The following is a 26,408-nucleotide window of genomic DNA, read 5'->3' as shown; positions in this document are numbered from 1 at the left end:
TTGAAAAAGGGCTGTATGGCCAGAATGCCTTTTTGGAGTGACCAATAATCCTTGTTTGAGGGGTGCTTTGAGTTTCTTGGGGGACATGTGTGTGCTTGTCTCAGCCAGCACTGATGAGTCTGACTGGCCCACAAAGTCTGTGGTAACCTAGTTTATAACCTGCTTTGCTGATAGTTTTCTTCTGTGTCCCTTTGGGCAAGAATTACCTTGTGGCCACATGGGTCAAGCCTCTGCGTTTGTCCTAATTACCTCATGCCTTTTTTTTTTTTTTTTTAAACCAGGAAGAGGAAGAACAGGAGGAAGAGGATGATGATGAAGATGATGATGACACTGATGATTTAGATGAACTTGACACTGACCAGTTGCTGGAGGCAGAACTGGAGGAGGATGACAACAATGAGAATGCAGGAGAGGATGGGGACAATGACTTCTCTCCCTCTGATGAGGAGCTAGCAAATCTTTTAGAGGAAGGAGAAGACGGGGAGGATGAAGACTCTGATGCAGATGAGGAAGTGGAACTGATCCTGGGTGATAGTAAGTATAGGGCAGAGTTTGGGCTGAGCCTTGGCACCCTCGGCAAGGTCCCTTCTCTTGAGCCATCCCAACCCAGGGGGTAGCTGTACCCAAGTTCTTTGCCCCATAACTGCTGATTCACTACTGTGATCTCTTAAAGAAAAGCACTCTGACATCACTCATTTTCTGTTCTCCAATCAGACTGTACTCACACCAAATGTCTGTGAACTCTTACCTTTTAAGCGGAGGTCAGCAAACTTTTTTTGTAAAGATGCAGTAAATATTTTCTGCTCTGTGGGCCATATGGTTTCTGCTGTAGTTACTTAGCTGTGCTGTTGTAGTGAGAATGCTGTCACAGATAAGAGTAAATAGAAGATTGTAGCTGTGTTCTAACCAATTTTTCTTTCTTTCTTTCTTTCTTTCTTTTTTTTTTTTTTTAAACAAAAATAGGTGGTGGACTTACAGTTGTCAGCTCCTTTAACTTTAGAATGAAAGGTCAAAGTGTAGCTGTCTTAAGAGGACCAGAGCTGGAGTTAGCTGCAGCTCTTCATGACTGTTGTTCCTTTCTGAAGTTATAAAAGAAATTAAGGCTTCTTGTGGAGGAGCTTTCCTGTCTTCTTTGGTTAATACCTCCTGAAGGCCAGTGGACAATGTTTCTCTTTGGCATCTGTTTTGTTCATTTCCTTTCCGCACTCTTATTCTAAATATTGAAGAATAAGCTCCAGTTTTTCTAGTAACTTTCCATTAGGACAGGTGTTTGAAGTCAAATTTCCTGACTTTGCTAATGAATTTTGAATAAGACAACTAATAGTTTTAAGGTTCATATGCTTTGCTGTGTTCTTGCATGTCTCAGGGTAATATTTTCCTCATTGCAAGAATGTGTCACTGTTGAAGACCTGTGCTAGCTATGGTCCTGGTTATTTGTAGTGCTACCCCACCTGACTGGGGAGTAATCCCTGGAAATCCAGCTATTTTTCATGTAACAGACCTAACCAGCATTCTAGCAGTCATAGTAGATATTTATCTTCTAATGATAGCCACTAATAAAATTTCTCAAGTTAAAAATACAGTTATATTCAAATCTGCATTTCAAATGCTTAGTAGCCACATGTAGCTACTATGTTGAACAGCACATATGTGGAACATTTACACTGTTACAGAAATTAACAAATGCCAACCTTCTGTGTTAAAGATGACTAGTATTTATTAGCTTCCATTTTTGATTCTTAAAGGGACACAGGGCAGTTTGGTTTTTTTTTTTTTTTTGGTACCTGGGGATTGAACTCAGGGGCACTTGACCACTGAGCAACATCCCCAGCCCTATTTTGTATTTTATTTAGAGACGGGGTCTCACTGAGTTGCTTAGTACCTTGCTTTTGCTGACACTAGCTTTGAACTTGTGATCCTCCTGCCTCAGCCTCCGGAGATGCTGGGATTACAGCATAGGGCAGTTTTTACCAAACTTTTTTTGTCATATGTGAGTAGTGAGTTATGGAGGATAAGTTATAACTTCCTTCAATTATAAGGTAGGTTGGGGGGAACAGCCAACAGTATTGCTAATGGTGGTGCCCCCAACATAAGTTTGTTTTCTGTACTTTTTTGAAAAAGAATGACAAAAATACCCAAACTTAAGGTTTATACAAGTTTCCAAATAAGCCATACAGAAGGGTCACAAGCTAATTTTGAAGGAGGGAATCTGTACTTGACAGTGAAGTCACAATGTTGTTAGGACTGTGATGGATCTCCCCAGTGGTTGGGGTTGAACCCAGGGCCTTGAGAATGCAGGCAAGTGCTTTACCACTGAGCTAAACCTCTAGCCTTGTGATGTTTGTTTAATGTTTCCATTTGATTCAGTCAAGTTTGTTCATCCATAGTGTCCAAATAAAGTTAGACTTTAGCTGGGTGTCATGGCACTCAGTGGTAGAATGCCCCTGGATTCAACCCCCAATATTGGAAACAGCAACAGCAGCAACAACAACAACAACAAAACAAAAACAAAAAAAGTTAGACTTGGCTAGAGTGTATAATCTGAAGAACTGGTTATCTGCATTTAACTAATACATTTAGATCACCAGAAAAAGCAGGGGAAGAGCTCATAAAATTAGAACTACCCAGCAAAAATAAAAAGCCAGGCACAGTGGTGAACACCTGTAGTTCTAATTACTTGGGAGGCTAAGGCAGGAGGATTGCAAGTTTGAGGCCAGTTTGGGCAACTTAGTGTCACAATATAAAAAATAAAGGGATGGGAATATAGCTCAGTGTTAGAGTGCTTGCCTAGTATGCATGAGACCCCAGTTTCAATCTCTAGTACTGCAAATAAATAAAGAAAATAAAGAAAAACACCACACATCCACCCTAACCTGGACAGCTGCCTTCATTCACAGTGCTATATCCTTAAACCATGATGGGGAAAATGAATAAAAGCAGAGAGCCTCTGCTGTTAAACGTTTTCAACAATCCAGATGATACTTCAGTTTCTGCTCATGCTTTAGGACAGTGAATCAGGACAAGTCAGATTTACTTCATTTAAGGACTGAAGATGTCTGGGCTATTTTTCTGTAAGTTTCTAAGACTGTGTTCATTAAATGCAAAGAAAAAAAAAGGAAGTCTTGGCAGAACAGGAGAAGTGATGTGCACTTGATGATGAGATTGATTTAAATACTACTCATGGCATGTAGCCTAGTCCATGCTTTAGCTATTTCTAGAGGTTGGTCTTTGTTGCTCTTCTGCTGCTCCACTACATTGTTTACTAATGGATCATCTGGTTAGGGGTACTTAACAAAGCCTGGAACAGTAGTAGAACTGGGCAGGTCCTCAGACTGGAAACAGCTTTTGCTTTTAAAATATATAAACATATTCTTCCTCACTTGACTGCATTAGGGTGATAAATTTTGGGCATGATATAATTTTGTTAACCATCTGGTATGGAAGGAATAGTTCAGTTTAAAAGCCCCTCCCTGAAAGAGGGAATTCTGTGGGCCAGCAATGACCACATGAAGTTAATACATGTTGCTTTTTTCCTGGTTTTGCTGATCCTTGAGCAAGCCCAGTCATCAGATTCTGAGTTTTCCTGGTCTTATCTCCCTTATCATTCTTCATTTGAATTAAAAGCCTCTCAATTTGCATTTGGTAAAATTACTTTCTCCTTTAGACAGTTCCTCCTCTCCAGTCAAAGTTAATCTGGAAAACTCTTAATTCTAATTAGTTATGAGAATATTGTTAATTTAATTCAGATGTGAATGTTTTTGATAAAATAGATGACATCTTGATATTTTAGTTCAACCTCTAGAATTGAGATGGAGATACAGATAGTATCTGTAGGCTGCACTCCATTGCTCTTTCTCTGTTATGTAGCAAATCCACAATAGCTGTAAATAGCAGAGCACGTCGATGCCCTTGGTTTGTTAGTATTTTACTTCATACTAATTTTCTAGAGCAGGGTAGCTGTTGACCTTTTGGAGTTTTTTGAACCCTTTTAGGATATGATGAAAGCCATAGAAATAGAAAACACATAATGGATCCCCTGGTAACCTTGCTTAGGTCCTGGATTCTGCAGGAATCCAATGATTCCAGATACACAACCATAACCTAGGAACCAGAAGCATCTTGACTTAAAGGGTCTTTGTGTCTCGACTTGTTAGCACCTGCTACTCCCATTCCCCCAGGTGCCTGTATCAGTGGCTTAAACACTGCAGGAATTGATAATAATTAGACTGCCTTCGTCTTCAAGAATGGCAGGTTCCATCCAGGGTCTGGGATTGGGTCACTTCAACACTTGGAGGATGAGGAAAGATTGGAAGGAGGATAAGGAAAAATTGGAAGGTAGAGAAAGGAGTCCAACCACCTGGCCACCAGGTGGGGAGTCCATTTTCAAGCACAAAAGGCTCTCAGATGCTGAGCCATTTCCTTAAAGAGGCTTGTGTTGTGATCTTCATGAAGCTGCATGTAGCATTTCTTATCTGTGATAGGGAATAGTGAAGGGTCTTATCTGTTCTTAGCTGTGCTGGGAATGAGGCCCTTGGCCTCCTGTGTTGTAGGCAAGTGCACTACCATTGAGCCACATTTGTGGCCTCTGAGACCTTTTTTTTTTTTAAATATTTTTTTTTTTTTTTTTTTAAGTTTTAGATGGACACAGTGTCTTTATTGTATTTTTATGTGGTGCTGAGGATCAAACCCAGTGCCTCACATGTGCTAGGCTAGCACTGTACCACTGAGCCACCACCTCAGCCTACCCCCCCTTTTTGAGTGGAGTAGGATTTATTCACATAAGAAGAAAAGAAAGAAAACATTCACAGGGTGACAGGGGACCCAATAGCAGGTTGTCACTTAAATGTATTAGTCTAGGGGCTTATGTAGCAACTGGGTGAGCGCATTGATCAATATCTGTGCTAATCAGAGACCCTTATTAACTCTATTTCTTCTTAAAAATTTTTTTTTAGGTGTTAATGGCCCTTTAGTTTATTCATTCATTTATATGTGGTGCTTAGAATTGAACCCAGTGCCTTACACATGCTAGGCAAGCCTTCTACCACTAAGCAACAACCCCAGCCCCTTAACTCTTAATAGTAATAGCAACACAGCTGATGATCAGGAGGTCTCAGGCGGGTGAGTCTGGCATAGTTGGCTCATGGAGTGAACCAACATGAGGATTCTTCAGAGATCTTCCATAGGCACCTGGCAAGTCTGAGGGGGGCCCAGGACACAGTGTGTGCTTGGCTTTGTGTGGGGAACCCCTGCTCTTCCTCATAGAGCTTCTGCAACCAAGAAGCTGCTCAGGTGTGGTTTGTTCAGGTGTGTCTGGTATCCTTTGTCTTCATTGTGTTTTCCTACTCCTCACCAGTCAGGCCACATTTGTGTCCAGTTGGATCACAAACACTGTTTTTTCTAGCCATCCTTATTTTCAGGACTTTGCCCACTTCGGGGTCCCCCCCCAAAGGAGCTTGTAGAGGGTGGGATTGTGGCTCAGCGGTAGAGCACTCCTATCACGTGCGAGGCTCTGGATTCAATCCTCAGCAACACATTAAAATAAATAAAAAAAGGTATTGTGCCCAGCTACATCTTTAAAAAAAAATGTATATATATATATTTTTAAAGGAGCTTGTAGAGAATGAAGGAAGATTTGAGAACATGCATTTTTTTTTCCCCCTCAGCTTGCCCAAGAGTTGATTCAGGCACCTGGGAAAAATTGATAAGAAATTCAACTTGCCAAAGTCCTTCTCCACATGCAACATCCAGCATAGGTGGATGGGACATGTGCAGCCCTCAGGCTCAGACTTGGTCTGTCCACTTTCCTGGGAATGTTGTTAAAATTGTTTTATAGCTTCTTGTATTGAATAATCAAAGTGTGCATTGAGGCCTTTACTTTTCCTTCACTTAGCCACATTGGAATCCTTATCCACAGTTCTCTAATTTTATCTGACAGACATGGTGTAACTAATGATCTTGCTTTGTGGATCCTTTTTGAGACCACCTAGTTTCATTCCTAGGTGGATTCTTCTGGAAGTGTTAATGTGTTGTTTCCTGCCTGAGAAGGCAGAAGGTCGAGCAGGGGCTTCTTATCAGAGATAGTACCAACTTTCAGGGCTTAAGAGCTGCTCCCTGTTTGCCTCCTGCCTCGTTTCTGGGTAGTTTGTTCCTTCTCTGGTATGACTAATCTGTACCTTTCTGGAATTTGTTCCCTTTAGATTATATTCAGAAATGGCAGAGGACTGAATCCTACCTAGGACCACTCCCTCTGCCTTTGTGTGGCCTTCTGAGGACTAGAGAAGGGAGTGACTAAGGAGGTTAAGAAAGATCTCTTGCTTGGATTCAGCTTGCCTTTAGTGGTCTCAGGATCAGGAAGGCCAGTGCCCATCCCTCTAAGGATACCAGAAGGGCCTTCAGCTCTCCTCATCCTTGCCCTTTGTAGTCCAAGTGCCATGGAGGAGGCTTCATGGGGCACTTGTCCTGTCCCTCTGGGGCTTCACAGGCAGAAAGCAGAGCCTTCAAGAAGTTCAGGCCCTTTGAAAGCTAAGAGAACAAAAAGGTCCCAGGGCTGATCATTGTTGCCAGCAACAGGTGTGTTCTCCAGAGCCAGCTCCAAGGAGTTAATTGATGTGTTTTCTTCTTTCTGGAAACCGGTAATTAACACTGCTCAGGCATAAATGTATGTGGCTGCAGGTTCTTCCTATAATCCTAATGCATAATCTAGTCTCCCTTTTCTTACTTTTTAGCTGACAGCTCTGACAACTCTGATTTAGAAGATGACATCATCTTATCTTTGAATGAATGAGGAGCCATCACCACTTGGAAGGAAGAGATGATTGGCAGGCGAGAAACTGAGTCAGATGAATTCAGAATACCTTCCCTTCCCTTTCTCACCAGGGCTGTCTGTCAAGGACCTTCGTGCCCTGCATTCAGAAGATTATGGTTTAGAGTCTCACTGGAATCTGAAGGTCATTCTAAAATAACAACCACAAAAAAGGCAACAGGGATTAGGCCCTATTCTGCTTCCCCCACTTCTCCTAAGATGGACATATCTTTCCTCAAGGGAAAAAAAACAAAAACAAAAACATGTCTCTGGGGTTATTTCACAATATATTTTCTTTGTATAACGTTCTTTAAAGAACAAGAAATAGTTTTTTATAAAACTTAAAAAACAACAAAAAAAAAAAAACACAAAAAACAGGCATTTATAACTGAGGGTATGAACTTATATCCACCAGGTCTCTTGTCCCTGCACTTCATTTTCTTTGGAAGAAAATGATGTTTAAAGAACAATACAGAGGCATTTTTACATACGTATTTAAATGAAAAGGAAAATCGTGGTTTCTTAAATTGATAAGGATTAAGAATATTTTATTATAAATATAATATATGATTTTTTAACCTGTTTTGTTGCCTCATATTGCTGTCAGGTTAATTTGTTTTTTCCTTCATGCCAGAGGTGGGAAGGAAGGCGCTGCTTATTTGCTGAGTAAATGCCTAAATTTACCCACCTTCATGGTTTGGGGGCAGCATGGTCATTGTGGATATTGGTTTTGTGGAGTCGAGGGAACTTAGGATGTAAGTTCACTCCCTCTATTTTTCTTTGTGATTCAGTTTTTCAAAAAAATTTTTTTCTTCCCTTTCTCCCCAATGTGGAAATTACAAATCAAAGGCCTTTTTCTTTAATGTAAAGTGTATTTATTTAAAAAAATACAAAATAAACTACAAGTCTGTCTTTGTTTATGGCCTTTCCCTGTTCTCTTTTACCTAAGTGAGGTGTTCCTTTACTTGCAACTCTTGCCAGGTCATGTGGAAGATGCCTTCTAAGTCAGAACGGGGTGCTGGGAACATGTTCTCCCCTGGAGAACAGTAGCTCGGGCAGTGTCTGGCCCTGGCCTGCAGCTCTTGGGAGGATCTTTTTCTGCAGAGTGATATACAGGGGCAGAGGGAGGAGCTCAGCATCGTCCACTCTGGACACATCTGTTTATCCCCATGTTCTAGATCAAGAAGGCAGCTCCTGAGAAGGAAGGGATTTAGTGGGATTGGAAAGGCAGGGTTCCTGGCAAGCTTTGGAGGAGTGAGCAGACAAAGCTAAGGAGAGCATTTTGACCATCATCATTATTTCATGACTGTCATCACTTTCTTGAAAGGGACTGTCACAGGGGGCTTGAGCAGTTAACTATGCAGTCCTGGTGGTTGAGGAGCAGTTAGGCTGTTTGTAGATACTTGAGGGGTGTCTACAATTGGCCTATGTATAAACAGTAATCACTGAAGAAAGCACCAGTGGTTCCTCCTACCTTTTTGCTCACCCCTCTCTGCTTTCCTTCCCACAATAAATAGAAGACTAGTCTCTCTCTTTAATTTTGCCCAAATAACAGCTTCTTGGTTTTTTTTTTTTTAATTTAGATATCATATAGCTAAAAAGAGAAGAGAGACATTTGGTTGTGAAGAATTAAACAAGCAACACAAGAAGGCTAAAACTCTCTAGGACAGGTGCAATAGCCGGGCTCAGAAGCAATGTACAATTTGTCATACATTCTGAGGTGGGCCTGCACTGTTGCGGGTATCTCTTGGTTCTCCTGAGAGCAGAGCTTTCACCTCTTTATTTGCTTCCTACCTCAGCTTTAAATGGAGAGTTAACACTAAGCAGTAGGGTAGTTTTACTGCTGGTACTGAACATACCAGAAGAGAGAACAAGTTACCAGTCAAGATCCAGTAAAAGCACGTCATTCTATTCACTAATGCAGCTAAGCAGTCTCCCTGAACCCTGCCAGGAACTCATGGGAACACTCAACAGGTCTCAGAGGTGGAGACGGGCAGTCTACTAGGAAGCACAGTTCTGGTTGACTTGACAACACACCCTTAGGAAAGTGCCCTAAGAGGCTAAGACAATGATGATTTGCCAGGAAAAAAACATGTAGAAGAGTTGCACACCACCAGTGATGTCAGTTTGCCTTCAAGCAGTATCTCAGAACTTGACCCCAGTTAGAGGCACTGGACACCTGCAGTTGGTTTTCTTACTGGGGCAGTGTCATGAAACAGCCATGGTAAAGAGGTCACAGAACCTGCTATGTCTTTTTTTTTTTTTAAATATTTTTTAGATGTATAAACCTTTATTTTATTCATTTAGTTATATGTGGTGCTGAGAATCAAACCCAGTGCCTCACACATGCTAGGCAAGCGCTTTACCACTGAGTCACAGCCTCAGCCCAGAACCTGCTGTGTGCTAAAAGAAGGAAGTGGTTGAGGTCCAGGGAAGAGGAGGTCTGTCACAGTGGGGTGTGGCCCTTCACCAAAACTCAGTGGTGGTTTTTGGGTAGAGGGAACCCCCACCCCTGGGGGGGTAGATAAAAGGGTAAAGGCTGAGGTGTCTTCACTCAGGTTTCCTAACATGTCTGTTTGCTGCCTGGGAAAGCTGGTGGTGTATTTTAGGTCCTCAGCACTTACTCTGAAGGAAGACGGGTAGCCTAGATGTACCAGGACAGCTGAGTCATGTTACATAGGCATGTCAAAAGATATGCAGGAAAAACTACAATGTACCTTTAACAAGACAAGGCCTACTCCTATTTCTAGGGATTCCAACTACTCTGGAATGTTACAGGTGGAATGTTACAGCTCAAGTAGAAACAGGCAAATAAAAACAGATCTAACACTTTCTGGTGTTAATGTTTTTGTTGTGAACATGCTTTTTCTCTTGTACTAGCAAAGCCCAGCAAGTGAGTACTTCCTTAAGCACTTCCCTTAAGGAAATTTCCAAATTTCCAGTGTCTCTGAAATAGCTCTGTCCTTTTGGACAGGCACTCCATGTAGCCTGCAGGGAGCCTCAGCCTGCAGAGCACCTCTCAGATCCCGTCACCTGCTGGCTGGGGTAGTGGGCTGCACCTGGAGGATTGGCATAGCTAGGAGAAAGAACCACTTTAAGGGTCATCTTTCACCAGAGTGCCCACTCCTCATCCATGATCATGATCCTTTGGAATATACAGGTTCCCATACATTCTGGAGAGTGGCATTTGGGCTGTGTTCTATGGTGACAACTGCTGTGGGTTCTAAGTTTTCCTCTCTGGTCCTGACACTGCTGAACTCAAGTTTGCCAGCCCTGGTCTTACTACCTAATAAGACAAGCAAAGGCAGAATTCTAAAACTCCTTCAGGCTGCCTTTCCCTCCAAGGTAGAGAGTGCCTCCCCATCCTTTTCCTCTCCAGCTGGGCTTGTGTGGCTTTGACACTGCTCAGCACCTCAGCCACTGTGGCCTCATTTTCTCCAAGAGAAATACCCATTTCTGTGTTCTCCAATTGTATAAGAGCAAGAAACCATTATGTCACTTATAACAGGCATCTTTCTAACCTACTACACTCCCCTGTATAACTGAAAAGTACTCCCATCCAGGGATTAGTTGTACTACACAAAGCTCTAGGCATGACTGGGCATAGTCCCATTCTATGGACACTAGCCCTGAAGGACCAAACACCCCCAAATCATAAATACCTGGGTAGAGTTAACCATGGCAGGGCTGGGGAAATAGTTGGTAGAGTGCTTGCTTTGCATGCACAAAGCCCTAGGTTCAATCCCCAGCACCACATACCAAAACAAAACAAAACAAAACAAAAAAACCCCAAACCAAGGCAGCTTGCTTCCAATTCCCCATTCCAGCATAAGGCCTACAGAGGCCCTGGGAGTTGGAGGCAGCTGATTCCCACACTGGAGACCCCTGGGCTAAATTAGAAGGGAGGCTGCAAGCACTGAGACTCCTTGGCGTCAATATTGCACTGTTCTTCCCTCACGTACAAGATCATGCAACTGCTGAAAACTACCGACTGTTGAATAGGCTTACAGTTGGGGGCTTTGTCTGATAGCCACAGCTCAAAACTGATGGACACACACTTGTGCAGGGAAAATGAAATCCAACAACCAGTAGCTATTGGTCCAGACCCCTCAGGCTCACCCCCTCTGCACTGGCTTTTACTCAGGCTGGTGCAGTACAGGGCTCAGGACCCACACTGAAGCCTGTCAGCCCTCAGTTAAGATCAAAACTGAGTGTGATAACAGTCAACTCAGCATGAAGAGCTGGGAGTCACTGATGCAGCAGGACTTTTGGATCAGTGCTGTTGCAAACATGACATAGGGCATACACTGGGTAAACTGTCCATTCTTTTAAGAAAAAACTTGATTAAACAGGACTCTGAACGGATTAGAAATCCATCCTCTGACAAAGGCTTTACTGACAACTTTCCATACAGTTAGTCAAAAAATAAAAAAATACAGAATACAGCAGACAGTATCTTGTACACTAGAAGTCAATGTAACAGAGTCCCTTCTCATAGTTGTTTAAAAAAAAATCCCCCCCCCAATCTAAGAACTTAGTTTTAGTGGTGGACAGAACTTTGTTCCCCTTCAAATAAACCAAAATAACCCAGCAGAGAATTCAAACCAAGGGAGTAGGGTTGAGAAGGGATCAGATTTTAAAATAACTGCTTTTGTGACACAAACATGGAGCTGGAAAAGACAGGTTTCGGCTAGGCAGAGTCTCTCACTATAACTATCACCATGTGCTCTTCTTCTAGCTTGCCCAATGTCCTCAGTGCTGACTGGAGGTACTGCTGTGAAAAGTCGCAGGGAGGGAAGGCATAGAGCATGCCTGTGCTGTCTCTGCCCTTGGATCCACCCACTGGCAGGCTGATCACCCCTGCAGCCTGCTTCTGTTTCAAGTAGGAGACCAGGTTCCTGAGAAGCCGCCTCTGTAGGCCTGGCTCCACCGTGGGTATCCCCTCAGTGCCAGGCCCACTAAGGGTTGCCTGGGTGGCTAGGAGCACTGCATAGCCATTGGGGCTCCCCTGTTTGATGCGACGCGTGACCTCGTCCAACTTAGGCTGGTCCAGTCGAAGGCGCTGGGCAATCTTCAGTTGAGTCAGCTTGCTCCCGGAAGAGTGGTCTTTGAGGAGACCACTGATAACTCCCTGGTCCCCCTCTAGGATGTGCATAGATGTTGGAAAGCAGCTGTTTTTCAACACTAGAAGCCCATTCCAACCTAGCTGCAGTGTCTGAGCATACTCTGAAAGAGTCTTTAGTTTTTTGGTCTCATGTTTTGGCTCTTCAAGAGGCTTGGTCTCGGCCTCAGTGGTACGATGATTGCGGTCGCTCTCTCTTGTCTTCTTCCCGTGAGAAGAGTCTGGGGCTTCATGGTGGTGGTGGTGATGGCCCCGCTCTTCAGCTCCGTGTCTGCTGTTGCTAAGGGAGTTGCTGCCGGATTCCTTGGTCCCTTCACTGGAGTGGTTCTCCTTGCGGCTGCGCTCAGGGGTGCGGTCTGAGCCACGTTCAGACTGCTGCCCACCACCCTTGGTCCTGCTCCGTTCCTCATAAGGAGAATGGGTTGTCCTTCCACGGTCACTGGAAAGGCTCCTCCGCTTGCGCCTCTCTTCCCAGGGCTTGGGCATGCCCCGGTCACCATCTCCCCCCCAGCGTTCACCACTACGGCTGCGCACAGAGCGGCTATAACCTTCCAGGCTGTTTCTGCGATCAGAACTTTTACTGGGACTGGTCCAGTCCCCTTCCAAAAAGGTCCGGTCTCGGTCTGAGTATAGAAGGTGTGGGGGGGTCCTGTCCCGCACCCTCAGGTCCGCATCCAGGTTGCGGTGCCTGGTATATCCATCAGTGAGAAGCTCATAATGCACAGGGAGGGGTGAGGGCTGGTACTGCTGGGGATAACGAGTTTCCTCTGCTTTGGCAAAATCCACCCGTAGCCTACGGTCTGGACCACCCAATGGAAAGCCCCTCATTTTAGCACAGGCGGCCTGGGCTGCGTCCAGGCTCTCATACTGGATGTAGGCAAAGCTGTCTCCTTTGACATGATCAATGGTCCGAATGCTTCCAAAGCGATCAAACTCCCGGGCCAAAGCTGCCAGCGAGGTGTTAGGTCCCAGGCCACCCACCCACAGGCGAGTAGTGGGGTTGGCCTTGCCATAGCCTATCTTTATGGGGTTTCTGCCAATCACCCGGCCCGACATGGCCACCTTAGCCCTGTGGGCCATGTCCAGGTTCTGGAACTTGAGAAAGGCGTAAGCACCACCCTGACCACGGGCAGGCCTTTTGATGACCACCTCCTCAATAATGCCATACTTCTCAAAGGCCCGTCGCAGCTCCACCTCAGACACGCTGTGGTCCAGGTTCCCGATAAAGAGATTTCTAGTGGCCCGCTGGTCGTCCTCAGGCATCAGGTCCTCCTCACACACTGCTGGGTAGCCGTAGGGGCGCCCGCGGTCATCATACAATCCGTAGTAGTCCAAGGCCCGCTCCCGGGATAGACCCACAGCAGCTGCGGCGGCAGCATCCAGGGCGAAGGCTGCAGCAGCGTGGCGGGCACGGGGTTCCCGCAGGGGTGGGGCGGCTACCGGGGACAGTGAGCGCTGTTTGTATTGATAGCCTCCATGGAGCGGCAAGTAGCCGAGCGGGTCGGCGGGCGCTGGCGGCCCAGGGGGTGGCGTGGAGGCAGCGGCGCTGCTGCTGCTGCTTCGCCGGCTGCTCCCGCCACCGCCGCCGCCCCCACCCCCGCGCAGGTACACCGGCTCTACCTTGAGCGGGCGGTCGTACAGCAGCAGCTGGCGGGCCAGGGCGTGCTGGCGGGCCTCGCGCGCGTCCTGCGGGTGCCGGAAGTTCACGTAGGCCACGCGGCCCAGCTCTGGAGTGTGCGACAGGCGTAGGCTGATCTCGCCAAAGCGCTTGAACTGGTGGAAGAGCCGGTCCTCCAGGTGCTCGGCAGGCAGCGCGGGACTCAGGCTGCTGATGAGCAGCGTCTTGTATTCCGGTGCGGCCGTAGAGCCGGGACCCGCAGGTTCAGCCCCGGGAGGTGGTGGGGGCGGCGGCAGTGGAGACGCGCGGGGCGACGCGCCCGAGGCGCCCGGGTCCCCCGAGGCCTTGCCGCCGCGTCCCCCACCGCCGGCGCCAGAGCTTGAGGAGCGCCCGCTGCTCGCACGGTGATTAGCGTCGCCGGCGCCCCGACCGTCGCGATGCCCTCCTCCTCCGCCGCCGCCGCTACCGCGGGGTTTGTCGCGGGCTCGCACTGGAACAGGGTGCTTGGTGCCGCCGCCGGAGGCCTTGTGCGCCGCTCGCCGCCCGCCCGCCTCCGCCTCCCGTTCGCGCTCCCGCGGCCGCTTTGCCGACGATGACGAGCCACGCCCGCTCGGGCTCGAGTCTCGCTCGCTCTGCCGCTTCATGGCGCCGGCGCGGCGGGCGGGCGGCCCGTAGGCCTTTCACAGTGGCGGCGGCAGCCGCGGCCCAGGAGGCAGCGCCCCCGGCGCCGCCATCTTGGACAAAAGGACTCGGCGCGGCAGTGGCGGCGGGGCGGGGCGGGAGCGGCGCCGAGGGGCTGGGCGTTGCGTAGTCAGGCTGCGCCGGACTTACCACGTGACTTCTGTGGGCGGGGAGAGGGCTACTCTGGGCGTACGTCATCGGGTTGCGCCGCCTTGTGCCACGTGATCTCGCTGCGAGGAAAGGAGTGGGTCGGACAGCGCGCCTTGGCGCCACCGCGCGGCCCCAGTGGACTGAGCCTCGTGCTTTCAGTCTAGTTTAGGTGCTCCGGAGTCTGGCTAACTTCTACCGGTGCTGGAACCAGTGCTGATTGTCCATGGGTGTCAAAATCCGGGATCTTGACCCAGCGGGTTTTTTATGTATATTTTTTCTACCCCCTGCCATGTTGTCTTCTGACTGGGGCCCAGAGTTGACATCCCTGATCCCTGTCCAAAACCCACATCTCCAGCATTCTCTGCATTCAGGTAGTAGTCCTGGAAAGGCCTTGAGAATCGTGGCTATGAACGCAGTGAGACCTGGCTGGGCCTGGTTCAGGCAGAGATAACGCACCTGCAGTTTAGTCAGACTAGGCTCCTTTGTGCCACTAGGTCCAACCTTCTGCTGTGGGCATCCAAGTTGGAAAGGCAGGGCTGTGGCGCCAGGGGCAAAGGAAGCCAGAAGTTGATGATGCCAGTAGTTAACCATTGCTTGCCATGCTGATCTCAGTGGCCAGAACTTTGTTCACCCCCGGGAGGGGAGGGGTGGGGTGGGCCAGGGTGCTCCAAGGATAGTTGGTGGAACCATTGCAGACCTGTAGGATGAGGAAGAGCACACCCAGCTCTTTCCTCCTATAATCGGAAAGCATTTCAGCAGATACAATAGGAAAGGTCTTGGAAGAGACAGCAGTGAACTCCATGGGCAAGCTGTTAAGAAGGCCCTTTAGCAACAGAAAACTTAGCAAACACACAGATGAAGTGATCTGAGGGTAAAGACCAGCTGAGGAAAGGTCTTTTCAGGTGGTTTCTGTGGGTGGGAAGAGCAAGTGTCTCAACTGAGCCACAATTCTTGTTGATAGCCAGAGAGCAGCTAGACACTAGAATTCCATAAGCCCCATAAGCCCTAAGGACCTCCACTGTTATCTAGGGTACACAAAGGCAAAAAGCAGCTCTTTCATGGCTTATTTGTATAAACCAGTGCAGCAAAACTCCAAGTAGGTGTCAGAGGGTAGTACTAACATTAGACCTAGATCACAAATCTTGATGAGCAAATAAGAGGTCAAAGAGCTGAAGTTTTAGAAATGCCAATACTGAATACATGGGTATCACTGTGAAAAACCACACTCCATGCACCCTATTCTGCTTGTACGGAGTCCTCCCAAGTACTTTAGACTCAACTTCTGTACTTAGGAACTGTGCAGCTTCTAGCCTCTCCCTACTGACAGGAGTTGGGGGTGTCAAATCGCCAACATCAGGCTGAGGTGCCTGATAACCCTCCAGTCCTCCAAAACCCACTCACATCAGCTGGTTTCAGCCTGTGTGACCTGCCCTGGTATTTTCAGCACTGGTGGGCTGAGGGACAGAATGGGATATACCCCAAGACTCTTTGCAAACTGGAAAGCATCATCTGGTAGGATCCTCATTTTAGGGCGAAATCTTATTTCAGCAGTCACTTTATCGCTCCAAAGACAGCTAAAAAAAAATTTTTTTTTTCCTTTAATAAAAAAATCCCAGACACACTTTGAAGTCCTAGAGTAAACCATCAATAGAAGGAAGTGAATCCCCCCACGGGGGCACTGTAGAGCCAGCATCATCAGGAAAGCTCCAAGCTTCAATCTGATATTGTCAGGAGCCCACTTAAAAAAAAATAAATTACAAAAAAGGCCGTTTGGGACGCTACAGCTGAACTGTTTTTTTTCCCCTCAGGTGCAGCAGGGATGGGGCAGACTACAAATCAGTCCGAGCACTGGCTGCCTTGGGGGCATATTTAGGCATCAGTTCATTTATCTTCCGGATGTAGTCAGACTTTTCTGCACACCCTTTGCAAGTCTCCCCCCAGTCATCCAGGATCTTCTTCAGCTCTTTCACTCGGAGCTTCTTCAGGTCCACTGTGCTCAAGTCGATTTGCTTGTCTGCAATGGAGAGTAGGGAGAGAGTTAATGGCTGAGTGGGAGCACCCATACTCCTCTAATGTCCCATGACTGGTCACCCCCTGCATGTCAAATCATCCCTTAAAACAACCAGCCCTGGGCGGCAGGGGAAAGACATCTATAGATATATGCAGAAGTGTCAGTACCTACTGCCCCAAGAAGGAACTGACCCCTTCATTAGGAGAGCTGCCTCAGACTATGAATGTCATATACTATCAGACATGCAGTATGAAGAGGCCATACGGTCTTTAGAGGAGAAACACCACTCCCATCCTCTAAGTGCCTCTTGCACAGTCATTAGTGAATGATACCTCTAGGTTGGTGACACAGCAGATAGATCCCCTAGTCTCCATTTATAAACACAGACCTGGAGTCAGGGGTTTACTCTATGACCAGAGTGACATGGAACCAGCCAGATGGCCCTGTTATCAGGATCATTGAGAAAACAAAGCACCCTTAACAAGTGAATAAACTTAGTCACTTGGACATTTGAGGCATAATAAAAACACTTGTGTTTAAATTTTTTTTTTTTAATATTTATTTTTTAGTTATTGGCGGACACAACATCGTTGTTTGTATGTGGTGCTGAGGATCGAACCCGGGCCGCACGCATGCCAGGCGAGCGCGCTACCGCCTGAGCCACATCCCCAGCCCTTGTGTTTAAATTTTGCCAAAGAGGTCCTGATTCCTTCTAAAGATTGGGATTGTGGTCTCAGCCAGAGATGCTATGGCTCCTGACACTCTTGGGCTAAAGATTACAAGGTCTTTAGAAGTTGCAGTAATAACCAACTTGTTAAACGCAAGTAAGATCACATTCCTTCTCTGCTCAAAACTTCTAATGCGCCTAACTTCACTCAGGCTAAAACCAAAGTCCTCACCAATATGCAAGGCCCCTGTGACCTGCCTTTCTACCTGTCATGCCATTGTCTGCCTTTAGACGTCCTACTTTCTCTGCATGGAATGTTCTTCTAGTAGCTAGCCTTTTCGCTAATGCCTGCCTCCTCCAAAGTTTGCTGACATGACACCTCCTCAATGGGACCTACTCTGACCTTCACCCACTTTGATACTAGGTTCTTCCCCATCCCATTACTGAGTGCCATCTATACTATATACCCGACTCACTATGGCTCTAGATCACTACCTTTCATTCCAAGGTAGAAATTAAGCTCAGAGGTGCATAGCATTTGTTGAAAAAGGTCTGGTCATACTCACCATACTTTAGTTCACAGATCTGGCTATCTTTCTTCTTTAGCTTCTCACATATCTTCTCCACAGGGATGTGGTGGGCCAGGGGCTTGGATACCTCATTGATGATCTTGGTGGCTGCATCATCTGTGGCCCCTATGTAGTAACACTACAGCAAGAAAGGACAACAGTCTTCAGGGTGGCACTTAACATTTCTCTCTGTCAGAGCCTCATTTTGGGTCTTAACATATGCTCGGTCTCAACTAAAAGCCACCAGATGAATTCAGAAGTCACCAGGGTTCAAAACTTTAGAGAGAAAAACAAACCAGAGACTGCCACAAAGATTAAAAGATAAAAAAGCCACTCCTCCATGGGGCTCTTGTCCTTGAAGCAGTCCTGGCTCACTCTGCAGGTATCCTGTTAATTTCTGTCCTCACACATACCATGCTCTTTCAAGCCTCAACACTCACACTGGCTGTCTCCTCTGCCTGGGATGATTCTATTCCACTTTGATGATGACCCTTCCCTCACTGATTGTTCTATCTAATCAGCATCCTCCCACCACTGAATGATCCTGGTCTCTCTTCTACATGATACCCATTTGCTGCACTGTTTGTCAGTCATTTTTCTACCCTGATGTGCCTACCTCACAGTAAGTGCTTAATAAATACTAATAAGATAAAAATATTACGCCTGAAAAATACATGCCACTTGGGTGAGGTCAAAGGCACTTCACTCCCACATTAGTTTTCAGACAGAATAGCTGGCCCACAGTGAAGTGGAAGATAAACATGAGCCAGGGCCAGCAGAGAAGGGTCACCAGCTACTCACCAACCGATTCTCTTTGCCTCTTGCTTCACGGCAGAACTTTATAAGTTCTTTTTCAATAGTGGCTGGTGAGAATGTGACATCTCTATCTTTGAGGTCCTGGTAAAATCTTCCCAGAAAAGAAATACAAACTGGAAAAGAGAGGGAAGGGAGATGCTCAGCAATCACCAAATCGTCTCCCCATTCCAACAGGAAGAAACTCTTACAGGACACACAGACACACATCATTAGAGGTCTTTCCATCACTGTTTTTCTCTCAGGTACCCACAGGTGGACAGAACCCTGCTTCATGTTGCTGGGGTTTCTTTGTACACTCAGAGCATGCGAGAAACAAGCATCACACCCAGTGACCCACAAATGATTCTTCCCTGCTCTTTCATCAAGTTAAGCCGAAAGTGAACACGTGTCCTTGAGACGGGGCTCACTATGACCTCATAAATGGATAGACTGGAGGCTGAAGAGAAACAAACAAAATGCTGCTCTTTTCCACGTACACCACCAAAACCCGAGGTGCAGTTTCGAAAGGCCAACAGATTGGCGCGGTACAGAGGACCGGCCTTTGGGGTCTTGGACCCGGGACGCTCCTGGGAATCTCTTAACAATAATGGGAAGGGACAAAAACTCCGACGTGATGTGGACTTCAGGCCAATTTCTTTGTACGAGCTAGTCTCCACTTGTTTTCATCCGACCAGTGTTTTCTAGGCCTGGGAAATATTTTCTAGGCCTTTCCTCTGGTGGACCCCGCTGGGAACAGCCGCAGTCTCCCCCGCCCGCTCGATAATTTGTTGGGTTCAACGCCGTCGCGAAGCCGATCATTGTGTGCAGACCCCGGCCCCCCGCACCTTCGCAGTCGCCTGGCCGCAGCGCCCCGCTGCCTGGCAGTACGCTCAGGGCCAGCGCCACCGCCAGCCCGTGCGTAGCCCACATCCTCCTCCGCCGCTGCCGCCCGGACTGAACCGCACCCGCCGCGCTGCGCCGCCTTGGGGTACTTGCCGCACGCCGGAGCTTTCCATTGGCGGACAGCCCCCGCGCCCTCCCACATGCCGCGTTCTCATTGGTCCACATGCCATAGAGCCCAGACGGGCGGCTCCACGCTGCCCTTCCCCATTGGCTGGTGGTGTCTTGGCCCTAGACAGTTGTCGGCTTCCGATTGAACCTTAGCGGTCCACAGGAAGTAGCTGCGGCCGCCTCGGAAGCTGCATGGACAGCCATATTGGATAGGGGCAGCTGCCTTAGCTGTTGCTGGAGCTGTGGGCGGAAGTAGGGTCTGGCTGCCTCCCAGCGTCATACTAAATTGTCCTGCATTTCACTTGTACTTGTCCCCACGCCCGCCCGAGAAACGCTGCGGATCTCCCTAACAGGAGCCCGGACTCGTGGTGCAGGGTCAGGAGTTCTAGGGTCAGCCGAGACTCAATAGATCAAGTAGGGTTGAACAGCCGCAGACAAGACAATTATTATTTTTCCCTTCTTGTTTTGAACAGTCACGTGGGTGAGGGAACCAACCTCTGGGAGTCCGCTGAGGCTCAGGCACCCGCCTGCCCGCCCCAGCTGGCTGAAACCTGCCTTGTCCAGGGTGGGACGGACTGTAGGTTCCCCCTGGAGGAAGGGCTCGGAGCCCATCAACCCCCGCTCATCCCGAGGCTTTGGTGTCGCCTCAGTGTGGTGGCTACGGGGCTTAGGAGGTTTGTCCTCCACTTTTGGAAGCGATGTGCATTTCCTCACAAGCTCCCGACGCATGCTTGAGCACGCTGGCCCGCCTGCTTTCCAGCTGAGCCATCAAGGCCCTTGGCTATCGAGCTACTTCCCGAGTGGGGTCCCGTGGGTCGACTGACAAGCACCAGAGGATGTGTCCTCCTGGGCTGCCCTGCTTCCAAGGCTTGGCTACCTGTCCTTGAAGGTAGGACGCGGTAAGGGCTGGCTCAGTGCTGAAAGGAGACATCTTTGGGGCTAAAAGGGCTTGGAGCCCAGTGGCAAGGGTTGGAGAAGGGCACTTGTGCTGCTCCCATTCAGTGAATTCAGTGGATCAGTATCAGGTATTCATCTTTAATTAACATCACAGCAGTCAAGGGAGTGGGAAAAGGGGGAAAAGTCAAAGTGGCAGTTATTTACATCTAAAATTCACATTACTTCTTGGATTTAGAACATGCTACCACAATATATACAGTAACTCTTGGGACACTGGTACAAATTTTTTTTTTCTTTTAACTTTGCTTTTCTGGTACAGGTAAGATCATTTTTAAATCATTTTTTCTTTAGACATAAATACACAAAAGAAATGGTTAGTAGTGTTCTTGTTTTAAATAAGCACAGAATGCCAGAGGTTAAAAACATTTATAGGACTGATAACCAATTGGACATCACAGTCTATACATTTTTTGCTCAAATTCCTGTACAAATACACAGCATTCAAATAAGTATTTACAAATAAGCTTGAAAGAATGAAAATCACTATTTCACAATCTTTTCAAAGAATTTTCATCTCTCATCTCCCATTTCCCCTCAGACTGGCTGACTCTCCAACAAAAAGGTTTCAGAATGTGTCCATTTCATCCAGTTAGGGAAAATGGAGAGGGAAAACATGAGTTTGTTTCACCTTCCATAAAGCAAGGCCAACAAACTTACACTTCTCTCCCAACATCCTGTGCCATCAAGTAGAGAAGGTAGATGTTCTTATGTGATGACTGCTTTATCCAGGAACTGAGGTTCTGAAGTGCCTGAAAATCTGATGTCCTCTTACCTTAGAATCAAATTCAAACCAAGTCCCTGACCATTTAACATTAATGATCCCCAGATGTCCCAGAGATTGAAGGCTGCAAGTGAATCTAGGTTCAGGCCTCTCCTTTAAACTGTGGACTGCCTTGACTGACCCCCAACCTGGGCCAGCCTTCTGCCCCACTTGGCCTGGATTAATCCTGATGGTATCAGAAAAGCCCCACACTGGTGTTAATGCCCAGATGCTATGAAGGTAACTGGGTCTTCTATCTTTCCCTATAGTTTACTTGCTGGCATTTCTGTTAAACAAGTTGGCACTTGTTTCCAAGAGAAAAACACCCTGACCATGGCATTTTCTGTTTGAAAAGAGGGGCTGAGGAGAATGAACGAGGACCTAGAACCCAGAACCTGGTCATGAAGGCCAGATAGGCCAGTAAAAGAGGAACTGGGGGTAACATGCCTTAACAAGGAGAAGGCAGTCTTGTGACCATCATAATGTGACCCAAGCAAATGAAAGAAAAAGTTTTGTCTCAAGACAGTTTTTTTTTTTTTAAGTAACTGAGAAGCACCCTGGTAAAATACTACTATACCCACCCCACCCTATCCACCCCCAAATAATACATTGAGAGGAAAATCAGTGCCCTGATCTGAAAGAGTTTACTATAAAGACAGCACTGTGGCCTGCCAAACAGACTGGGGAGGCTGGAGAAACTGTCTTCCTGCTTGCCCTGAACCCTGAGTGGTGGTCCCCATGGGCCTGGAGCAGGGGCGCTATACTTGGCCACTTAGGAGATGATGATTTCTACCTGTATGGTTCTCTGCTTCCATAAGGAGAAGTTCCTTTCCACCTTTTTTACACAGAAGCTTGCTGAACCTGACCACATGTCCTCAGGGCCTGGAAGCCTGGCTGGGCAGCCAACCCCATGGCTCAGAGGTAGTGCTGAAAATCCCTGATTCAGGAGCTGGTGGCAAGCATTCTAGCCACTCTGAAAGCTCAGAGAATTTCTGGCCCCTGCCACACCCCAGCCTCACTCTTATTCCAGCTCTAACACATGGGAAAGGGCCTACCTCTAGGAGAAAGGTGGTTAGGGTAGCCCCTCTGGCTCTATTCCTTCACTCAGACCCCAGAGGGTGGGAGAAAACCCTTGTAGATCCATTCACCATGGAGCCTTCTGCAGGTCATGAGGGGTATCAAATGGAAGGGAGCAAATGATCAGAAATAAAATGATGGAGAGAAAAGTCCAAGGTGGTGTAGGAGACAAGGCTGGCCCATGAAAACTGGCAGTGTGCCTTGGGCATGCAGGTAGGCCAGTCACATGCCTGAGCTGGCAAGTCGGCCTACCCATACCCTCAGTTTGCACACTCCTGGATGGAAGAGTGGGCAGGTGGGCAAGCATTTGTGCAAAATGGCTTGTGGCCCATTTGTCCACCTGTGACATGTAGTCCATGTGGTCCTTGCAATCCCTGAATGCAACCATTAACTTTTCTGTCCATACAGCAAAAGAAGAGGTCCCTAGTGCAATTTCCATTCTGTGCGTCTCTGCCCTGAAGGGAGGGCTGGGGCTTCTGCTCTTGGGCCCTGTGGTGCTGCAAAGCAGTTCTGTGCAATATCTCCATGTAGCTCCACACAGTCTGGAACTATAGGAGGAAGAAAGCATCTACTGCATAAAGAAAAAAAAAAAAAAGAAAAAGGAAAACCCATAGAAAATGGAAACATAAAAAAAAAAAATGAAATAAAAAGAGAAGCCACAACTCTTCATGCTGCTGCGGCCTTTGAACATGGCAACACATGAGTTCACGGCAGTAGAACGGAGACTTGGGGTGGTGCTCTCTGGAGTGCCAAGCCCCTCTAACTCTCTGGGGGTGGGGGAACTTGCTTTTCAGACCTGGAGTGGTTGGACAAGCTGTTCACTGAAGGTAGTATCATAGCTGCCTTCCTGCTTCTCACTGTTCCCCTCGGCCGTGCTCCCAGGCCATGCGGGCCTGTTCCTCCTTGGTGCTCCCAGGAGGCAATGAGGCCTTGCGGTGTAGGCCTCTTGGCCTCTCCGCCTCTTCACGCAGCAGCACACCCTCGTCGTGCTCCAGGGCTGGCAGCCTGGGATGGTAGGGCTTGGGTGGCAGTGCGGGTGGGTCCATGGGGTCCTGAGGGATGACACACCCAGGGGCTGAGTGACTCCGGCATGGCTGGGCCTTGAGGGAGTCCAGGACAGCGGACTCAGAGAGGCTGTAGTGGACAGGGAGGTAGGGCGGCTCAAGGTCTTCATCGCCATTCCAGGCCTGGCTTGGCATGGAGTCCATAGTGTCGGTTCGAGGTGGGGCCTCTGAGGAGTGCCCAAAGTTACTTTCACTCAAGGAGGACACACCACTGCTGGCACTGCCAGACAGTGTAGAGTTGCTGCCATCCAGACCTGATTGAGGGCTGGTAGGGGAGGCTGGGATGGGATGGAGAGGAGACTGTGCGAAGGAAAGGGTGGGCATGTTAGAATCCCTTGCTCTAGATGGCCAACTGGCCTACCATGTGGAGACCAAAGAGTCTGCTTATTAATGAACTTTTGACTCTCCTCAACTAGGAGTTTCTTGTTCAGCAGCAACCCTCTCCCAACCTTTCCAGTGGTACCCCAGAATCACTATACTTCTGAAGGCCTAGAAATGGCCCTACTCTGGCTGCTGGGCATTGGTGTCCCCCTTCCCTGGGTCCCAGGCTGCTGTCTGTGGTCTGGGTTACTAACAAAAGGCTTGGTTATCAGACTACTTGAGGGAGGACAGAAAGAACCTTGGTGGGCCATGGACCAGATGAATTTATTCTGCTAAACTCTGTGATGACAGATTTAACTAACAGCAGGATTTAAGTTTTACTTTTGGGTTTTTTTAAATAAAGCTTTGGTGCCTGATGCTTCTTACTTTCACAGGTCACTAATTTAAGAAGCTCTATGCCCTACCAGAGGGACATTTATTTAGCTATTGTTCTATTGATATTGGCAGAGAGCACTTGTCTTTTAGTGCTCATTGCCCATACACTCTTGGTATCATGTTGTCTCCAAAGCCCCCTGATCTCCCTGTTCTCATTGCATTGGTTGCAGGATGCATTGGTTACCTGCAGCTCAAGTATGGCTCTGGCTACCCCCAGCTTCTGCCAGTCTCAGCTCTCAGGGACAGTGAAGCAGAGGAGACCTCAGGTTCCTCTCATAGACCCAAAGATGATTCTACAGCAGATGAAATGGTGGGACTGTTGCTTCAATACATTACCTTGCGCAGGGTCCGGGCAGGGAGGGCCGGGGGAGTATCACCCAAAGGGTGATGGAAGGCGTCAAAATGTAAGGAGTAATGACCTGCGAAGGGAACAGAACCAGAACCTTATCAGGGGCCCCTGCTCAGGTTGCACACCAGCACCATCTTGCTGGGCCAACTGGACAGGTGTGGAAAGAGTTCCCTGGGGACCCCTCAGTATTGAGGGTGATGGGAAAACTTCTTTACATTGACGTTCTCCAAAACAGGCTGCTGGGATAAAAGAAACCTATTCACACAGGAGGCCAGGAAAGTCCAGTGCTTCAGAGCTCATAGAACAATAGGCTGCAGGCTGTAAGAGCTCTAGCCTACTGCTAGGTGATGACAGGCTGGTGAGCGGAGCACCTGGCAGAGTTGATTCCGTTGTCTTCAGCTTCCCTCATTGGCCTTACTGAGCTAACCTGCTGGACTCCAAAACCTCACTGACCCCAGTGCCCAGCAGAATCCTTCCTGTGGAATGCATGTTTTTTTCTTTGGTTGTGTTGACCCAGAGGATGGCCTATCTTCTCAGCCTGGACAGGTGTTGATCTGGTCTTGGAGCAGAGTCTGAGACCAGGATTACTTGGGGGACCCGCTGGAAGTCTTCTTACCATGAAGCAGGCTTCGGGGAGGCACTGGGGGGGCCAGGATGTGCCCCATGTGGGCAGACAGGAAGGGCTGGGCCTCCCGGACTCCACTATCCAGGCTCCAGCTGCTGGGGGCTGCTGGCACCGCTGAAGGGTGGAAAGAGATGGTGTGAATGGAAGTTACTCCTTCAGCTACCCTCTGGGAGAAGCCCATCCTATAAGCCTGTGGATTCTCTGGGTGTGCACTGTGTATCCAAAACACATGGGAGTGGCATGCCAGCCCCTGGAACTAAAAACACTGGCGAAGCAAGGCACAGTGGTTCACAGAAGTGGACTAAAGTTGCCTAAGAGGATGAAAACAGCTGATATCTGAAGAGTATTCAAGATGAGAAAAGCTGAGAGAAAGTGCAGTAAGGAGTGAACATCTGCAGTCTCTGGGATTTGCCAGAAGGGAAAGCAGAAGAGGACAGAAGAGCAGAACAGACTAGGCTGAAGAGACCAAGAAAATATGGAGAGTGCAGGCCCTAGAGCTCCATGCCAAAGTCAAGCTAGGGCATGTCTACTGTCTAGGCCCTGTGTGAAAAGTAGGGAGCAGGATGGGAGCCAGAGACTGCCTCCTTCCAGAGCTCCCAGAACACTGCCAAGGAGCACATAGGAGCTGCCTCCCAAACTAGCCCTACAAGGGCATGTAGTGACATTCAAACTTTGACCCATCCCTGTTGCTCCTATTCCCACTGGTGGATTTGAGATGCACAAGAGGTTTTCCTAGGCAAGGAGAAGTGTTCAGTGTACCTGTTGGAAGAAAGTATAAAGCTCAGGAACCACAGCCCATGCCCAACTGGACCTACTGCTTCCTGAGAGGATGGAAGGCTATGGAGCCCACAGAAGCTTCGGGGTGTATCTAGAGGCCCCTACATGCCATGAATGCAGAGTAGAGTGGGCCCCAGGCTAAGGAGAAATCCAGTGACATAACACTGTCTTGCCTCTCAGCCACAGTTGGGGTGAAAGACTTTGTAGGAGGGGACAGGAGAGAAGCAATGGCTGAACCTTGAAGTCTAAAGAGTGCCACTCTGCAGGTATGGGAGAGGACATATGAAACCAGGAAGCTGATTCATCCTAAAGAACAAATACCAGAAGAAGAAATATGCCCTTTATCTGGATACTTTTGGACTATTAGTAGCAGGGAAGAGTAGCTCACATTCTAGGTGCCTGGTCACTGGCTCTTTTCTGAGGCTGGGATAGCTAAAGGGAGCCTGAGGCACCTGGACTTGGGTTCTTCCAGTTCAGATACTGGGAAGTTCCAAAGCCTGGAAGGGAAGGAACTGGAGTCTGGCTTTTGAGGAAAGTGGCCAAGAGGGGCGGGACCCATGGTAACGAGGGATAAGGGGATGAAATCCATCTTTCTTCTTTTTTTAGGGACTTACAGA

The 26,408-nt window shown here is 48.0% G+C and overlaps 4 protein-coding genes and 1 long non-coding RNA gene across 8 annotated transcripts in view; 2 read left to right on the top strand and 3 right to left on the bottom strand.

The window, feature by feature from the left end:
- Positions 1-9,010, top strand: part of Dcaf1 (DDB1 and CUL4 associated factor 1) — a 71,458-nt gene extending 62,448 nt beyond the window's left edge. For both annotated transcript variants that reach the window (XM_026383765.2, XM_026383764.2), the window contains 2 exons: positions 282-534; positions 6,726-9,010. In XM_026383765.2, coding sequence (XP_026239550.1) covers positions 282-534; positions 6,726-6,784 — 312 coding nt within the window. In that variant the 3' untranslated portion in view covers positions 6,785-9,010. The remainder of the gene's footprint in view (positions 1-281; positions 535-6,725) is intronic.
- A 2,168-nt stretch (positions 9,011-11,178) lies between these two features.
- Positions 11,179-14,323, bottom strand: Rbm15b (RNA binding motif protein 15B). Its single transcript, XM_026383766.2, has one exon. It carries the CDS (start codon positions 14,184-14,186, stop codon positions 11,493-11,495), a length of 2,694 nt encoding a protein of 897 aa, XP_026239551.2. The 5' UTR covers positions 14,187-14,323; the 3' UTR covers positions 11,179-11,492.
- Positions 14,324-15,964: 1,641 nt separating this feature from the next.
- On the bottom strand, positions 15,965-19,372 carry Manf (mesencephalic astrocyte derived neurotrophic factor). The gene is made up of 4 exons (XM_026383951.2): positions 19,261-19,372; positions 18,422-18,549; positions 17,618-17,759; positions 15,965-16,387 (listed from the first exon to the last, which is right to left on the bottom strand). The coding sequence occupies exons 1-4, from the start codon at positions 19,343-19,345 to the stop codon at positions 16,203-16,205; spliced, it is 540 nt and encodes a 179-aa protein (XP_026239736.1). The 5' UTR covers positions 19,346-19,372; the 3' UTR covers positions 15,965-16,202.
- Positions 19,373-19,946: 574 nt separating this feature from the next.
- Positions 19,947-26,408, top strand: part of LOC144250574 (uncharacterized) — a 78,780-nt gene continuing 72,318 nt past the window's right edge. For all 3 annotated transcript variants that reach the window (XR_013342513.1, XR_013342511.1, XR_013342512.1), the window contains exon 1: positions 19,947-20,315. This is a non-coding gene — a long non-coding RNA (uncharacterized LOC144250574). The remainder of the gene's footprint in view (positions 20,316-26,408) is intronic.
- Dock3 (dedicator of cytokinesis 3) overlaps positions 23,075-26,408 on the bottom strand; it is a 656,066-nt gene continuing 652,732 nt past the window's right edge. The window contains exons 52-53 of the mRNA XM_077793451.1: positions 24,377-24,459; positions 23,075-23,584 (exon numbers count right to left, since the gene is read on the bottom strand). Of these exons, the coding sequence (XP_077649577.1) occupies positions 23,075-23,584; positions 24,377-24,459 (593 nt within the window). The remainder of the gene's footprint in view (positions 23,585-24,376; positions 24,460-26,408) is intronic.

This window comes from Urocitellus parryii, chromosome 2, assembly GCF_045843805.1.
Source record: "Urocitellus parryii isolate mUroPar1 chromosome 2, mUroPar1.hap1, whole genome shotgun sequence".
Classification (NCBI taxonomy): Eukaryota; Metazoa; Chordata; class Mammalia; order Rodentia; family Sciuridae; genus Urocitellus; species Urocitellus parryii.
Note: the sequence above shows the minus strand (reverse complement) of the source record. Positions and strands in the feature narration are given on the sequence as shown.

Bases quoted from the DNA above. Each gene is read 5' to 3' on its own strand.
- Rbm15b (XM_026383766.2), bottom strand. From the start codon at position 14,186: ATGAAGCGGCAGAGCGAGCGAGACTCGAGCCCGAGCGGGCGTGGCTCG.
- Manf (XM_026383951.2), bottom strand. From the start codon at position 19,345: ATGTGGGCTACGCACGGGCTGGCGGTGGCGCTGGCCCTGAGCGTACTG. The intron at 17,760-18,421 runs GTGAGTAGCTGG...TTCTTGCTGTAG, and splicing joins GAGGCAAAGAGAATCGGTTG to TGTTACTACATAGGGGCCAC. The intron at 16,388-17,617 runs GTGAGTATGACC...TCTCCATTGCAG, and splicing joins GATCTGTGAACTAAAGTATG to ACAAGCAAATCGACTTGAGC.